Raw genomic sequence first — 18,480 nt, 5'->3', positions numbered from 1 at the left:
ATACATAAAATGTTACTTATAAAACTTATAAATTTATTTTACAAATCAATAATTTTTCTAATCATATTCAATTATTACAAATCAATAAAGTAATATTATAAGTTAACTATATTTATAATACATAAAATATTACTTATAAAAGTTATAAAATTATTTTACAATTTGATAATAATTTATAATTTATAATTTATTATCAAATTATTTTATAATAAATTTATAAACTATTTTATAATATTATTTTATAACATTATTAGTCATTTACCAATGGTAATAATTTATATTATTAGTAATTAAATTCAATAAAAAAAACCACCTAATCACTCATAAATATCGACATAAATGTTCTTTATTTAATCTTGCTTTTATGAACAATTATATTATTTTATTTATTATGAGTAATGATTTTATACGTTAAAAATTAAATTACTCATTAATGTCAATCCATTTTTTTAGTAACACTTTATAAAATAAAAATATATATTCTATTTGACAGAAAATACATAAATTTATTAAAAATAATCATAAAATACGAATATATGAAAATTATTAAAAAAGTTACTTCCAATTATTAAAATCTATCATCTATTATATATATTTAAAATAGACTCCCGATGCCACAACAACTTTTTTTTTTTTACAAACTTTTGATGAAATATATTCAATAATTTTTTTTTACAACAACTTCTCATGCTCGCAATTAAAACATCATAATAATAAAACAAATAAATTTAGACTACACTACAATATAATTCAACATTAACATTTTTTTAAAATAGTAAATCATATTTATAAATTTTTACATCTTATTTTTGGGTTTGTATTTTATATTTCATTTCGTCAAATAAATATAAATATCATTATATGTTTGAAAAATAAATTAACAATCAAAGTACAATGAATCAAACAATTATCATATATAATAAGTTATCATACAAATTTTTCAAAATATTTTAAAAATTAAATTAGATGATTGTGATGAACATGATTTTCCATCATTTTAATTTTTCTAATCATATCCAATTATTACAAATCAATAAAGTAATATTATAAGATAACTATATTTATAATACATAAAATATTACTTATAAAACCTATAAAATTAATTAATTAATATCCGCGCAGTGCGCGGGCCATAGTCTAGTTATATAATGAGTTTCAAATTCTTGTGAAAAATACATCAAATTTTGACGCATTTCTCAACTTTCTCTTTTCTCCTTGCTCGACTTATTTTCGAGTCACTTCTCCCATTTCTTTCTATCCATTTCATCTTATAAAATGGTATTGTACCGTAGTCGTTATGTCATAGTCCTTTTGATTTATAAATGGTCATAGTACCATATTGTGAGTGATTTTAATTGTCAAATTGAGAGTGGTTTTAAATGCTATATTGATGTTGTAATTTTAGAACAATTTTCTATAGTAGAACTCCAATATAGTTAATTTGAGTTGTTTTATCCTATGGTTGACAGTCTGTCTACACAATTTGGGCGAAATATCTTATAGTGAACGATCTAATTCGCAACTCAACCCAGTAATATCTTTGGTGACATAAATTGATTTTTCAAAACAATTTTTGAAAATCGAAAACAACACACATAGATTCATGCTATCGGATGTATTTGAATGGATTTTTTTTTTTTATTTTATTTAAGGATGATGTTAATATATTTATTAGGTTTCTTTAATATTAATCAAAAAATTAAAAAAGTAAAATTATTAATAATAGTTCTTTGTGGTTTGACACCTCAACATATTTTTAATAAAAATGAAATAAAATTATTATAAGATAAATGATATAAATGAGAAAAATAAAAGGCCTCTAATGTAATGTTACCTATAATATGTTATTAACTTATATTTGAAAATTGTTAAATAATTTAACCAAGACCAATATCATCATTACTTTAGGTAGAAGTTAAATATTTTTGACATCTTAACTTATGATGGTGACATTATATATTGATTTAACAAAAACAAAAGAAAACGGTTTGAAATTGAGATTTGAGATACTAATACATTTGTTTTTATTATTTTTTTTCGAGACATCACTTTAAGAAGTCATTATATTAATTAGTAGTGAGAAGATTTAAACTACGAGTTTTTACTTTCTACTTAAGATGGATGTCATTAATCATTGTAAAAGTTTCAAACAACTTCTAAAAATTAATCTTTTGTAGAAGTTGATTTTCAATTTGTGAAAAACCATGTTTGAAAATAAACATGACATGAACAGTGTCTACATTTTTCAATAAATGTGTTATTTAGACACAATAAGTAGGACATTGTATCTAATACTACGTAATACAACTTGAATATGTGTGGTGTTATAATCGAGCAGAGAGAAAAAAATATTAAAAAAAATGTATATATATACATACAATATTGATCTCATATTTTATAGACAACAAACATTTTGGATTCTTCCATTATAACAAAATATATGTCGTAAGTTGTTATTTAATATAACACTTATGGTTAGCGTCGATCCAACACGTTATGAGGTCTAAAGCGAAATTATCATAAACATTTTCAATTCATTTTATTTATATTTTTCAAAAAATAAAATAAGACATTTCAAATGTTATACAACAACATCAAGAATTGATGTAGAATTTTCAATCTTTTAGTTGAAGAAAAAAATAGTATGTATATACAATGTACCACTCCAAGAATTCGTCTTAGTAATGTGGTCATTACTTTGTCTCGTGATTTCTCAATTTATAACTAATATTTCTCATGTTAACAATGTGTTCATTATTTATCTCATGATTTTTCAATTTATAACTAATATTTTTCCAATACCTGTTATCTTCGTTAGCCAATTTACTTGTACGCGATTAAATAATTTACAACAAAAACAAAATATTTTATACAAGTATTGAGAATAAACCAACTCTTTTTTGGGTATTTCTTTCTTAAATAACTTTTGAATGTAAAGTGATGAACAAAAATATCTTGAAAGTTATATCAATAAATTTAACAAAACACATTTTTTTATCAATAAATTTCTTAGTATCAACTATTAATAACTCGGTTCTTTGTTTTTTTCTTTATTATTATTATTTTGAATAACTTGATTCATATTTTCACATTCATATTTATATCTTAGATTTTTTTATTAAATTAATATAATTAATATTGTATAATATTTTTTTTACAATTGTTAATAAAGTCAATTGATTTAATATTTGTTAAGGCAGTGTTAAATTTATATAAAATTTTATGATTTTTAGTTTTGAGAATATTAGAATACAAGACTTTCATAATAATTTAATTTTTGAGACTTTTTTATTAAATAAAAAATTTATTTTTTAGAGAGATTAAAGCTGTTTATTTGGTGGTGTTCCATTCCAGCCGACTCTGCCGACAGCGGATGATTTTATACACCACTTTAGAGTTATGAAACTGTATGAAATTTTAATTCACATAATTGTTAATGTATTTAATACCATAATATTAATTTGACAAATTATAATGATCTGTTTTATACAAAGTTTTATGCATTTTATCATTTGGAATTAACATGAAATTATAGAAATAATTTAGTTTTCAAAACATGTTTCTTGTTAATATTGTAAATTTGATAATAAATTTGTAAAATAGATATATTGTAATGATTTTTGTTTATATATATATATATATATATATATATATATTAATACTTTTATGATCGAATTTTGTATATATTTTATGTATTATTGATATTTTTGTGTGTTAATAAAATACGAGAAAAAACTCTACATAATTGCAACATTAAAAATTAATTTTTGTGATTTTATTTATTTAAAAGATGAAATCTATGGATATTTGTTAATACTCGTAAATATTTACAAATCTGTCAAATATGATTGATTTTTTTTGTTGATATTTGTAAAAACATAAATATATGTGATATATTTTGTATAGAGAATTCTTTTTTTTTTTTCCTGTAAAATCTCATGTCATAAATTTTTACTCATCTTGTAATATAAAAACATATAATATCTTTAATTTAAGAAACAAATTATAAATATATTTTAAACAGAAATATAACTTATATAACTTAATAATATCTAATTCTAAATCTTAAATATATTTAAATTTAGATAAAATATTCTAAAAATATTTAAACATATCATTCTCAACATAATATTCGTTAAACAGATAATCACGCAAATATAATTAAAATACAAATTATTTTTTATCCAACGAATAAATTAGCGAATGAGTGCTATATATCCATACCCGTAAATATTGATTGTCATCTCTAAATATAAGTACATTAAGATGTGTCAACTTTTTTTACTGAAGATATATCCATACTTGTGAATATTTATCGTCAACCTTTTCTTACTCAAAGATGTGTCAAACTTGTAGAGTCTATTTTGAAAATAATTTTTGTTATCATTTTTTATTTTCATTTCCTTGTCAATCTTAAAATTCATAACAAATAAATGAGAAAAAATAAATTATAGCAATGAGTGTGATTCAATTAGTTAAGTAGTGTTTAGTTTGTTGGGAAGGGTTACAACTTACAATCCCATCTCCATAAAACACTTAATAAAACATAATCCCATCTCTATGGGAGGGAGTGAAATCTAAAAAACTTAATAAATATCCACATCAACAAAATTTGAATTTAATAAAACTTAATAAATTCCTATTTAATAAGTCTAAAATGCATGTGAAGAGAACAATTGTAACTTTTCATAGGTCATTCTTTATGTATAATATTCAAGATAACAAGTAATTAGAAACAAATTCATGTGAGGTTAACTTCTATAGTTCTATACATATATTTTATTCTATTCTGCTTTTGATAGCATTCCAACATTTGACCACAAGGTATGGTAAGAATGATACCATATATGGTCAATCATGTACAAACCCCAACCATGACTTGGCTTAGGGAAATTAAATTATGAATCATATATATATATGAGTAAATATATGGTGATGAACCTATACTATCAACTTTTAGCATAATCATTATGAAAACTATACTTTTGAAGTAGTGTACTTGTTATTCTGCTTTCTTTAATATTGTAAAGACTTATAGTGATTTAATTTGATGTTTACATTGTTGTTGAGACCAATAAGCATGAGCAGCTAAGACTCTGTCAAGAAGCTCTTGAGGAACAGGTTCTCCTCTCCTTTGTTGAGGAGATATTCTTGCTGTGTGAACCAATGTCTTCCACTTATCCTACAAAATTCTCAAAATCATAGAAGAGTGACTAGAATGTAAACGGTGCATAAAGTAAAACACTATGTATGATCACAAAGTTTGGTCGATTGTGCTTACTTCTCTGCAAAACAGTTGTAGTTCTTTTCTATTAATTAACTTAGAGTTTATGCGGTACAATTTGTATTTAAATATTGAGGTCTAGATTACACTCCTAAACTGTATTATCACTTTATGAGGCATATCCAACACATACTTATAAACTATGTGTGCATTAGTGTGTGTGGATTCCCTCTCTCATGTTTCGTTCGTCTATGTATTTTGGACTCAATTTACCATAGGTGGGTTGTAGGTCATCTAACCTTAATTAGACATTTTAGATGACATGATTGTGTTAAATATGTGATTAATTTTTCTATCATGGTAAAGCATAATAAAAATATGCAAGAAATAATAAGTAAATCTAATGTTTAGGCTATCTCTTCCACTATAGGGACAAAACAACCCAACTCTTATGAAAGTATTGAGAAGGAAAAAGATGAACAATTAAATGAAAAGAAAAATATCAAATAATTAGGCTATCATACATTGTGTGATAGTTTAGCTTCTTGTGGGGGATTTCACCCTTATGATAATTTAGCTTAATGAATCACTCACCTTCAAATCAACATAAGTTCGATGTTTCGCATTATCAAAAGCACGTTGTTTGACATCACGCCACCTGTAATGCACAATTTTATATTATAAACTAAAATACATCAATTTTTGTTGATTCAATTGTCTTTTATAAAAAGAAACAGAGAGAGTATTTGTGTGAAAATGAAAAGAAAAAATAGAATCATTAAACAAAACCTTCCGGTTCCGAGTTTTTCAACTGCTTGAACCAATGCTTCTACTTCTAGAACAGAGAACGGTCTCCTAATTCGGCGTTGTCCAAAGTCGGGATTTCCAGATTTGCGCCGATATGGAACCACAGCCAACGCATTCATGTTAATGGAAGGAACTGCTACAAGAGCACGACACTTTGACATGTTATGGTTGTTAGCCGAAGTATCTCCTATAGTGGAGACAACATTAAGATCTCCTTCATTACAATTTTCAATTTTGACCATAGAACGTTCTCGTGATACATTATATGTTCCTTGTTGTAACATTAAAGATGTTGATTGCCTGTTTAATGAAAATATACAAATTATTAATTGTTGATAGAATTTCTAAATATTGGCAGAGTAAAAAAACATTGATTTCATGAATTGAAGGGCAAGAAAGATAGATAACAAATAAAATAAAGTTAATGTTTGGTTAAATACATTTAACCAACAAATATGGTATAATAAAGAATTGGTGCATATTATGATTGACAGAATCAATGCAGTACCTTAATTTTGTCAAAAACTACACTTTAAAACTTCAGTAAAATCACATTGTTACTATAATTTTTTCAAACACACTACCATTATAAGTAGAGCTGTCAATTTGACAAGTCCCATAATTATTAACCCCAGCCCACATGTTGAAGGGGCAAAAAATATTTATAATTTAAAAGTCCCCAAAAAAGAAAGCTCCCTAAGGCTTAGTGGGCCTATAGGCCCACGTTTTCAAAAAAGAAATCAATTTATTTTTTTAAAAAATTTTGACAATTTTTTTTATTTATTTCGATTTTTTCACCGATAAAAAAAATTATTTACAATTTCTTTTGAAAATTTTTTTTATTCGAGAAAGAAAATCGATTTTTTTCGAAAATTTTTTATTTATTTTTCTCACAATTTTTTGAGAAAAAATATATTTTTTTAATTTTTTTCGAAATTTTTTAAAAAAAAATAAATTTCGAAAAATTTTCAAGAAAAAAATCTCAAAATTAACAAAATATTGGGGGCCTATAAACCCCCTGAGCCCCCTCTCTTAAGCCCCATGAAATAATGGGTCAAAATTTAAAAAAATTTATTTTAATAGAGGGCCTAATATTAGAGGTTTTTTTTTTTAAAAAAAATTAAGGGGCCTTGGAGTTGGGGGCTTTTTTGACAGCTCTAATTACAACTGTACTATTAATGTTTCGTTTAAATTTAAGAAACTCCAAAAGCGCATTTGGACACCTATGTTTGGTTCAACGTTAGGAACAACTAGAAATGATTCTGAAGGTGAAAATTTGATGTTGATATGTTTGGTTACTCTCAAGTGAAATTGATTTTGTCTCTAGAGTTGATTCTATCTAGAAGCTAAGATTTGTAGTCTTTGAGTATTAGATATAGTTACATTAGTAAACTTAGTAATAATTATTTGTTGATGACTTAATTTTCTCAATTTGTTAGTAAGAGTAACTAACTCAGTTAGATAAGTTACATCATTTTCCCTTTTGTACTTCCCCATATATATTGACTAACGAGAATAGAGGTAATTCAATAATCCACCATGTATTTATCATAACTGTAACATGATATCAATTGACAAAATTCATTGACTCATTTCTTCATCATTCTTCTGTATTCTCCATTCTTCACAATCTTCTTCCATGGCTGAAGAACCAAGAGCCAAAAATTCCCCAAAGAAACGTGATTTTCCTCCTTAAGACCCGACTCTTAACCCTTGAAGCCCATATTACCTTCATTCCGGTGAAAACCCCGGCTCCGTTCTCGTCCCACCACCGTTGAACGACAATAACTACCATAACTAGAGCAAATGCATGAAACAATCATTATCATCTAGGAACAAGCTTTCCTTCATTAATGGTTCCCTTCCTGAACCTTCTTCCACAATCCATATTTCGAATTTTGGGATTGTTGCAATAATGTGGTTCTTTCATGAATTACATGAACCCTAGCTCCTCACATTGCACAATTTGTTTTGACAACACCACTGAATTGTGGAAGGACCTTCAAGAACGATTCACCAAGGACAACCATTTTAGGGTTTTCGATTTGCTCAAATATTTGCATTCCATCAAACATGGTGATCGTACCCTCTCAACTTACTTTACTGATTTGAAAATACTATGGGATGAGTTGAAATTTCTATGCCCCACCCTTGTTTATTCTTGTTCCACTCGTTGTTCTTGTTCACTAAGCATTATTGTGGCTACGTACAAACACAATGAATACATCATATTCTTCTTAAAAGGGCTAAACGATAACTACAACGCTGCTAGAACTCAAATATTACTCATAGATCTATTACTCTCCTTAAGCAAGACATATTCACTTGTGGTTCAGCAAAATCCTTCCTCAAATCCTAACCAACAAGACTCAACTTCTTATACAATCAATTTTGGTAATTCTTCAGTCACCAAACCTTCATTTACTCAAGGCAAGGGGAGAGGTCGTGGTCAATCACGATCCAATATGGTATGCACCCATTGCAAAAAGAATAATCACAAGGTAGATACTTGGTATTTCAAGCATGGATTCCCGTAGGATCACAAATCTTCTCCACAACAAACTTTAGAGACTTCTGATATCAAGAAATCTCAACCTACAAACAATCTCAATGCTGATTTTTCACCTCTTACACGTGAATATTATCAACAATTAGTTTCACTACTTAAAGCTTTTAAGGTAACTTCTTCAAATTCTAATTTCACCAACAAGGAGAATAGTCCTACTCCTGATTCTCAAATTGTTTCAAGTATTTCAAAATCAGGTACAAATAACTCGTCTCACAATTTTTGGATTTTAGATTATGGTCCTTCTGACCATGTTTGCCCTTGCTTTAGAACTATTCAATCTATTAAACCTGTTTCTGTTTTGTTTCCTAAAGGCATGATTTTGTTTGCAGATTTTTCTGTCACCATTTTCTTTACAACAACATTGTTCTTAGTTAGTATTTTGTTCATTCCTCAATTTAGATTTAGCCTAATTTCTATTTCTAAATTGACTTAAAATCACAATTGTCAATTGGTTTCCTCGTATGATTTTTGTGAAATTCATGATATGGTTACCAAGAATATGATTGGGAATGTGGAGCTTCATAATAATCTCTACATCCTTAATCACTTACCTTGATATTATTTTTCTAATAGCTTTCATACTATTTCAGATTCTTGATTTTTCCAATAATGTAAATATTGTTTCTTGTAATTCTTTTGATGTTTGGCACTTTCGATCAGGACACCCATCTTTTACTATTTCAGTACCACGTGTTCAGTACCACGTGTAAACAATTTCCTTAAATTTCTATTGTCCTTTTCTTCAAGTACGTCTAAATTTTTACATGCCTTTGAATTTGTACACGTGGATATATGGGGCCTTGTTAATCAAATTTCTTTAGAAGGTTTTTCATATATTTTTTCATATTTTTCTTATGAAGACCAAATTGGAAACAAAAACTTATATTAAAGATATTATTTCTTATATTTCCAATCATTTTTCATGTACAACCAAAACTATTAGAAGTGATAATGGCTTAGAATTTCTCATGCATGAATTTTATTCTTCATTAGGTATTATTCATCAAACTTCATATGTTGAAACTTCTGAACAAAACTCTATTGTGGAACGCAAACATCGGCATATCTTAAACGTTACTCGTGCTTTTTTTTTTCATGTTCATTTGCCTAAATATTTTTGGTCTCATGCTCTAAAATATGTTGTTTTCATCATTAATTAGATTTGCACCCCTGTTTTGAATCTTAAACCTCATAACGAAATGTTATACACCACTCCTCTAACTTTCACAGAATCAAAGATTTTCAGTTGCTTAACATATGCTACTACTTTAACTAATGCTCGCACCAAATTAGACCTCCGTGCAAGAAAATGCATTTTCTTGGGTCTTAAGATGGGCACAAAATGTTATATTTTATTTGACTTGCATACCCGTGCTACTTTTATTTCTAGAAATGTTATCTTTTATGAATCTATTTTTCCTTGTCCTCAAAATAATGTTTTTGCCACTGTTTTAGATCACGACACTCACACGATGATGTCTTTATTTTTGATAATTTTGTTGTGATGAATCTCATGTCCCATAATTCCAACTGTACTACTAGTTTGCATCCTGATGATTGTCATGGTGTTCCTTCTTCTCATGATTCTCATTGCATAAATGATTCTATTGTTCTTCATACTAGTCTTGACAACGTTTCTTTAAGAAGATTTGATAGGCATCGTCACCCCCTGCATACTTAAATGATTTTCAATGTAATGTCACTTTGTATCATGATAATTTGCTCCCATTACATTCCTTATCTACTTTATTATCTTATCATAAATTTTCTCCATCTCACTTAAGTACATCAATGTTTTCACTGATAGTCATGAGCCATCTCATTATAAACATGCTATTAAACATGATGTATGGATTAATACATGGAGGCTGAAATAGATGCTATAAATAACAACATTTGGGTGATAACTGAGTTACCACAAGGCAAAAAGCCCATTGGTTGCAAACGAGTATATAAAATCAAGGCTTAATTGCAGTTTTGATCCTCTTATTTTAGCTGAATCACGAAAGTAGTCCCCCCATTTTATTTATCCCCAGTTTTGGTCCTCAAACAAAATTTTGGTCCAAAATTTGAAAAAGTGTCATTTTTTAAAGCCGCACTACACCATTTATGATTATAAATTTCATGTACAATTGTTGCACCACGAGATCTTGAGGCATGATGTGACTTAAACAAAAGCAAAAAAAAAAAATTCATCAAATTTTGGATCAAAATTCTGTTTGAGGGACCAAAACTAGGGAGAAATAAAATAGAGGGACTACTTTCGCGATTCAGCTAAAATAGAGGGACCAAAACTACAATTAAGTCTAACATCAAACACGACTCTGATGGAAACATTGAAAGGTATAAGGTTAGATTATTTGCCAATAGTTTTAATCAAATTGAAGGTATAGACTACTTTGACACTTATTCTCCACGCCAAACTAACCACTATAAGACTACTACTAGCCTTAGCCTCTTCTAATAATTGGTTTTTACATCAATTGGATGTGCATCATTCTTGTTTACATGAGGACTTGGATGAGGAGGTTTATATGAATCTACCCTCAGGTATGTCTACTACTCATCCAAACCATGTATTAAACTTTTAAAATCACTTTATGCCGTTAAACAATCTAGTAGACAATCAATTGCTAAATTGTTCACTGCCTTACTTTCTAAAGGATTTTTTCAATCTTCATATGATAACTCTTTATTCATTAAAAGAGTTCATTAATCTTTCACCGCTCTCCTTATTTATGTTGATGTTGTTATTGTTGCATGTAATGCATATATATTAAATCATTCATCAACTCCAAATTCAAGATAAATGACCTAGGGGACTTAAAGTACTTCCTTGGTTTGGAAGTATCAAAATCAAAACTAGGAATCCACATTTGCCAACGCAAATATGTTATGGATCTGATGCACAATGTTGGCATGCTTGCCTATTTTAAAGGGCACTAGGCTTACTACCACTACGGAACCATCCTTTCAAACCCTTCTTTGTACCGACGACTAATGGGACAACTCATATACCTTACAAATACAAGACCATATATTAGTTTTTTAGTTCAACAATTAAGCCAACATATGAGTTCCCCAAATGACACTCACTTTGAAGGTGCCATCCGTGTAAGTCAAATATCTCAAATCATCACTTGTGAATGGTCTTTTCTTGTTTGCCTTTTCCTGCATTCAGCTCAAAGCATTCTCTAATTCTAACCGGGACACATGTCCATAAACCCGTAAATCTATGAATGGATGTGGTATCTTTCTTGGTGATTATTTAATATTTTGGAAGTTCAAGAAGCAAGCCACAGTTTTCAAAGTTCTTCGGAAGCAGAGTATTGAGCCATGGCCTTTGTTGTATTTGAAACACATGGGATTGCATATCTCTTTCAAGACCTCGAAATTGATTTTACTACATCAACTCTTTTTTATTGTGACAGTTAGTCTGCTAGATACATTGCAGCTAATTCTTCATTTCACGAACGCATCAAGCATATAGAACTTGATTCCCACCTCGTTCGCGAGAAACTCCAACAAAAATTGTTTCATCTTCTGCCTGTTAGTTTTGCCCAACAGTTGGCAGATGTCTTTACCAAAGGTTTAGATCCCAAACTGTTTCAAAGTTTCTGCTCCAAGTTAGGCTTAATGAACTTATGTGCTCCAACTTGAGGGAGGCTATTAGATATAGTTACATTATTAGACTTAGTCAAGATTATTTTTTAATGACTTAGTCTTCTCAATTTGTTAGTAAAAGTAACTAATTCAGTTAGCTTAGTTACATCGGTTACATTCGACTACCTCTTAAATAACATCAATTTTACAAAATCAATTATTTGTAACCGTAAAATTATACATGCAATAGAAATCCAAACATAAATGGTTTACCTTGAGAACTTTTGCCGTGTACTAGTGGTTAGTAAACAAGGTTCTTCATTGTATGAAGATGAAGTTCGATTATGTCTTGGCTCCAACATGAACCCTAACCTATGATGTTTGTCATCTTGAGATATACCAGTTTGGATTAGAGTTTTGTTGTCGTCTCGAACCTTTTTTCCTTGAAGAAGGATGCCTACATGTAGTTCATCTCCAAGAATAGCTGTCACAGCCTCCATTACTGTCCTCTACAAGTAATAACAAAATAAAGCTAACCAAATAGCTGTTATTTGACAATACTTTATACTGAATAGTTGTTGTTTGACACTTCGGCGCTAAGTGCCACAATAGTTGTTATTTGCAAATACTTTATGCTAAAGAGTGTATTGCAAAAAAATAGTGAATTATTCAAATTCCACTATGCTAAAGTGTCAAAGCATTGCTATAACTACTATTTGACAACAATTAACATATTAAAGGTGGTTTGATGCTAGCTAGGTTCAAGGCTCAGATTCTGACATAAAATTGTTCATATTCTTTACTTGGAGCATGATGTGTTCAACTAGATTACTTATAATATTGTGTATAAATCATGTCATCATTGTCTCTCGTAGATGAAGTTTAATCACATACCTTCAGTGAACCAATTGTTGCAGTTTCAGGTATATCAATAAAAAGTTCAGGGACTTTAAAGGATTTTATGCTAAGCTTCACTGCAAAGTACACATTGAAACAATGTAAGAGGCTTACTTAACAAGCATAGCATACTAATTAGGATTACAGTTTCTTCGTAAAATAATCATTTTTCTTAAAAAAATACTAACTTTCTCATTTAAAAAATAATAATTTTCACTATGACAAACATTAAACAACTTCTCATTTTATTTAAAGTCTCTAAATTATGAAATACCAAAATCACTTTTTATTAGAATATATAACAAACAAATCCTAAATAGATCGATCCTTTCATCAATTATCCTACCATTACAACCCTTGGATCCATGATGTACTTGTTGATCAGCTATAGAAGATGACTCTTCAATTACTGCATTGTGGTTTGTGCCATTAACCCTTGTATAAGAAGAGTCCACTATGCCTTGAGATTGAGACCAACTATCAGATGTAGATGAAGAGGTTTGATAGAAGAACTTTCTTTTCTTAAACGGATACATCCTTTCTGAATTTTCAACCACATAATTGTCACCACTATCGTTCTCGTCTGCGAAAAAACAATAAATCCATACATTAATGGATAGTAGTTTGTTCAAATTTCAGTACGCTACAGTGCTCCTATAACCGTTGGTGAACAATAAAAATTTGTTCAAATTCGGCTACACTATGACCACTATTTGACAACAATGACTTCAATCACAATGTGCGACTCATAAAGTAAAGCTACATACCATTTACACAAGGACTTGCATCCTTAACTTTTAGTACCATATCTGATGTTGTGCCAGATATCCTATTCTTTGAGTTCATTTGTGTGCACCTAACAAAGTTTTCATCATCATCTCTAATATTAACTAATTTTCTAGAATCAAGGTTCCTTTGATCATAACCCTCCAATGAAGGCTTCTCTACATAATTTTCTGAACTATAATCTTTTGATGCTCTTTCACTTGGTTCTATTAATCCATTGGATCTATTTTGAATCTGGATGATTTTCTCGTTCGTACTTCTCCCTTTCACATGTTCATCTTCCCTCTCAAGGACATTTTGTCCTTCTCCTTCAAGATGATTGTCATGAAATGATGAATCACATGTCACCCTGGATAAAGATTTTAGTGAATCATGGAACAATAATGATTTTTTTAAATTCCATAACTCTATAGTGTTATAGCGCTGCTATAGCCGCTAAATAACAACATTCAAACAAATAGTCATTCAAAATTTACCTTTGGTTTTCATGTTTCCCTTGCAAACTAGGGACACAACCAGAGACAACTTCACTACAAGTTCCATGCTCAATTTGCTCCTCCTTTAATGATCCTAGTTGATTCTCTTGTTTGTTGTCCTTTATATTAATACCGGAAAAAGTGGGATGATCTTTCACAGAAACAACATTATCAGGAATCGAACTCGCATTCTCGTGCAAAATGTTTCCAGCTACACTAGCCAAAATATCAAATGCTTGTATCCGATTGCTATCAGGTTTCTTCCTTATTGTTCCCCTTCCCTAAACATGTATGTATTGGAATTATAAGAATGTTGAAACTCTATTCATAATACAAATAAGAAGAGAATGTACGAGAAGTAGTGTTGTCAATTGTAGATTATAGAAAATAGTAGTTTGTTCAAACGCTATAGTGCCAGCATAGTTGCTATTTGACAAAACTTTGTACTAATTATATTCTAGCGAGTGTAGCCGCTATTTGACAACATTGATGAGAAGAAAATCATTTGCTTACTCTAGGTGATCTAGAAGCTCTAGGAACTTGGTAGCCATTAAAACCATAATTTAACCTCTTCTGCATAACCATGTCTCATAAAATCATTCCTATAAGAAAAAGTCATTAGATAACATAAAACCAGCTTCCTTGTGTTTTGAAGACACCACAGATTAGAACCTGTCACCATAATCAAATTCAAATTTCAGTTACTATTTAATAGGTGCTAAAGGGCTTAATTCATAGTTAAGAAAGCTTGCATACAAGAAATTCACTATAATTGGTAAAATCCAAAAAAATATTAATGATGAAATAAATTAATCACATGAGTACAATTAAATAAACAAAAGCTTACATGTACATAGACATTGGAAGAACAATTGTACAACCCATGTTGAAGACACTCTCATCCAGTTTGAAACTGAAGCAGATACATACCCTTCAATATTTTAAAATAAACAAAGCATTGTTAGTTGAATTTCACAAACAAAAAACAAACATAAGCCAAAATGTTACATAATTATTCATCTAACAAGCACAATGAAAATGGAAAAAAATCATTGAATGAAGAAATAATAATATAAATAATCATTTTACTTAGGACATTGTCTAAATTAATCGATCTTCAGACCCATGATGACCCTTTTAAGGAAGAACAATTATAGTACAATACTCATAAAATATTATAAACCTTTTTAGTGTTGAATTATTTTGAACCAAAATGAAAAGAAAAGAAAAAACCACTTTTTTTCATACCATTTTTCAAGTGCAAGAGAATTGTTGTTGTAAAAGAAAAAAATGAAATAAACAATTTTCTCACCTATAGAATTTTGTTATGTTTGAAGCATCAACAATCAACAACAAAAACCCCCTCTTGAAAAACCACTCAATCTTGTGTTGTTCTTAAACCCCTCACAACCTCAACTAACTGTTTCCAAACATTTGACCATTCACAAATCCTAGGAAAAGAGTAACTGATAACTAACATGTTTGTGTACATTTTACTACTTTGATTGGACCGTTTCCTTTATTTTGGGTGATCCACTCACTCTCCTCTACCTATGGAAGTTCTTTGTTTAACATTTGTCACACTCTCCACTCATTTGGGTTTCATCGTTTTTCTTATCATTTTCACATAAATTAATTAGTTTCCAAACTCTAGCCACGTCTTCTCCGAGTTTTCCAACTAGTCCTTCATCCCATTGTTTACTTAATAATAATATTATAAATCACATTATTTCATTTTATTTTCTTTCCATTTTGTAGCTAATAACTAGAATTGTGAAGATATTATTATAAAATAAAATAAATATCTAAAGAGAAGTGTCACGTATAATTAGAATTGACACTATTTTCAATAAAATCATCTGGTCACAATTGCTCTTGCAGTTCCTAAATTTAATTTCAAATAATATTTCAGTTCTTTATCTTTATTTTTTCTTTAGATTTGGTCTTTTATTTAATTTTATTATAAATATTCAAAAATATAAAGAATGAAAATATGAGTTTATTTGAAGATCTGAGTTATAAATTTGATAAAATTTGCATTATATTAAAAATGATAATTAATTTTATGAGCTTTGTTTGAAAATTTTGATAAATTTTTGTAAAAAAATGATAACATTGTTAACATTTTAAAACATAAAAAATCAAATTGTTTATTTAAAATTAATAAATAGTCAAATCGGGAGGAAAAAAAAAAGATAAACGACTGAAGGTGTATCTGAAACTAAATTAAAGGATCGTAGAAACAATTATGGCAATTATCTACTATGACTATGGACAGTGTCGGTTTGAGATTTGATGTCATGAGAAAACTAAAGGGATAACACCTTCTAAATATTTTATTGGAATGTTTTTTCTATGTATTTTTTGTTATAAAATCATTAATAATTTATTTATAATGATTATTTTTCAAAAAATCATTTTCAATACAAATCAAAGCAAGATTAATTAATTTATCTTGTGACATAGTTGATGTAAATAAGTATATGTATAGCTATAATCACTTTTAATTCTTTAAATAGAATTTTAGCATGAAGATCAAGAAAACTATCATGTTTATATAAATTTATTGCGTATATTTTATATTATTTTAATTTCATTTATTCTTCATATATATGCTAATGGATAATATATATGTTAAAAATATTAAGTATGGTTGTAATTTCAATCAAATATACTAAATTTTTAAAATAGTTGCATAAAATTTATAACATCTATTATATATATTTAAAACAAACTCTTTCACTCTATTGCTGCCATTTCATAGTAAATATGTTACCTTAGCAAAAAATCTTATGTGTACGTCTATGTTAGATAGTTCTATTGTATTTTAATGTTTCACTTCATTTTCCTCTACTTAGTTTTGAAACAATTTTTCTTTCTTTTAATCTCTATAATCCTTAATTTTATTAATGACTTCCTCTAACAGTTTCTTATTCCCTCTTGTGTACGCATCAATCAATGTCCGTTTTTGCTTTGTCATCCTCGCAAAATCATCTTCTGCGAAATCATCTTCTTCGACGTCCCTCCAAATCACCGACTCTACTCCAAAGATACTTTGAGAGAGGTATAGGTTAGATCGTTGCAACAAAAAAATTCATTCTCTTTGTCCAATTTTGATTTTGCTCCTTCTCATATTTTGCTCGCCATAAATTCCATTTTGTTCTATGCAATCTTTAAAATCAATCTAGCTCATAGTGACTTAATGTTATGACAAGGTGTATTTATACATCAATATTTTTTTCCCCTCATCCTTCTGAACTCTTTTCCTTCTTTAGTTGTTTTTAAGTGTCACTTTGTTTTGTGTGTCTCATATTCTTAGTTTTACTTCAATATAGTATATGTTGAGTAGCTTCCAAAATGTAGTCAAATTTGTGAATAAGTCCAATGGGGAAAGCACAAGCTCTATTGATGCATGCCATGACATCAATTGGCTAGAAGACACTAATTTTTTCCGCAAATCCTTTCATTGGAGTGGGTAGGGAGATGCATCACACTACACCTCAACTTTGAATAGACGTGTTCTTGCTTTCTCAACATTCATTTCATTTCTTCTTATCAGATAGATGATCACTTGTCAGGTAAGAAAAAGTTTGACTCAAATAAATTCTAATCATGTTTAAAAGATATGTGCCATTAAATTCAGAAATAATTAAAATATGAACACACAAAAAAAACAAATTGGATCATTTTAAATTTCAAGAAGACAAATCTGCATGTTTTGTGGAAAATTTTCAAATTTCAAATGTTAAAGTTAATGACTTCGATCATTTTAATTAACGATCTTTGTGGGAATTGTGAATTTTTTTAATTTTAAATCGGATATATTACAATGTTAAATTACAAATATTCAAACTATTTTTAATATTAATAAAGTAATCACAATCATTAACATTTTGGTTTCAAAACTGAAATCCTAAATTTCTAACTAAGGTTACAAAATATTAATTGTCAAACAATTATAAGTATACATCAAATACAAATAATTGCAAATAAATTACTTTAATTTCATGTCAATTAACACTATAAAACCACAAATTAAATTTAATTAATTTCTGTAAAATAAAACTGACCAAAATTTAAAGAGACGTGACTTTGTTCATCATTTATATATATATATA

The 18,480-nt window shown here is 28.5% G+C and overlaps 1 protein-coding gene across 1 annotated transcript; it reads right to left on the bottom strand.

Moving 5' to 3' along the window:
- Positions 1–4,704: 4,704 nt before the first annotated feature.
- Positions 4,705–15,945, bottom strand: LOC101509698 (telomere repeat-binding protein 5-like). Its single transcript, XM_004492304.4, has 11 exons — positions 15,675–15,945; positions 15,210–15,293; positions 14,876–15,034; positions 14,363–14,643; positions 13,868–14,235; positions 13,447–13,683; positions 13,098–13,177; positions 12,477–12,712; positions 6,014–6,331; positions 5,819–5,882; positions 4,705–5,182 (listed from the first exon to the last, which is right to left on the bottom strand). The coding sequence occupies exons 3-11, from the start codon at positions 14,945–14,947 to the stop codon at positions 5,033–5,035; spliced, it is 1,806 nt and encodes a 601-aa protein (XP_004492361.1). The 5' UTR covers positions 14,948–15,034; positions 15,210–15,293; positions 15,675–15,945; the 3' UTR covers positions 4,705–5,032.
- Positions 15,946–18,480: the final 2,535 nt, after the last annotated feature.

Source organism: Cicer arietinum, chromosome 3 (genome assembly GCF_000331145.2).
Source record: "Cicer arietinum cultivar CDC Frontier isolate Library 1 chromosome 3, Cicar.CDCFrontier_v2.0, whole genome shotgun sequence".
Classification (NCBI taxonomy): domain Eukaryota; kingdom Viridiplantae; phylum Streptophyta; class Magnoliopsida; order Fabales; family Fabaceae; genus Cicer; species Cicer arietinum.
This window is presented reverse-complemented; position numbering and strand designations above follow the sequence as displayed.

Excerpts from the sequence above, each read along its gene's own strand:
- LOC101509698 (XM_004492304.4), bottom strand. The coding sequence starts at position 14,947 with ATGGTTATGCAGAAGAGGTTAAATTATGGTTTTAATGGCTACCAAGTT. Across the intron at positions 14,644-14,875 it reads GAGCTTCTAGATCACCTAGA|GGAAGGGGAACAATAAGGAA; the intron begins GTAAGCAAATGA and ends ATACATGTTTAG. Across the intron at positions 13,178-13,446 it reads TGGATCCAAGGGTTGTAATG|TGAAGCTTAGCATAAAATCC; the intron begins GTAGGATAATTG and ends TGTACTTTGCAG.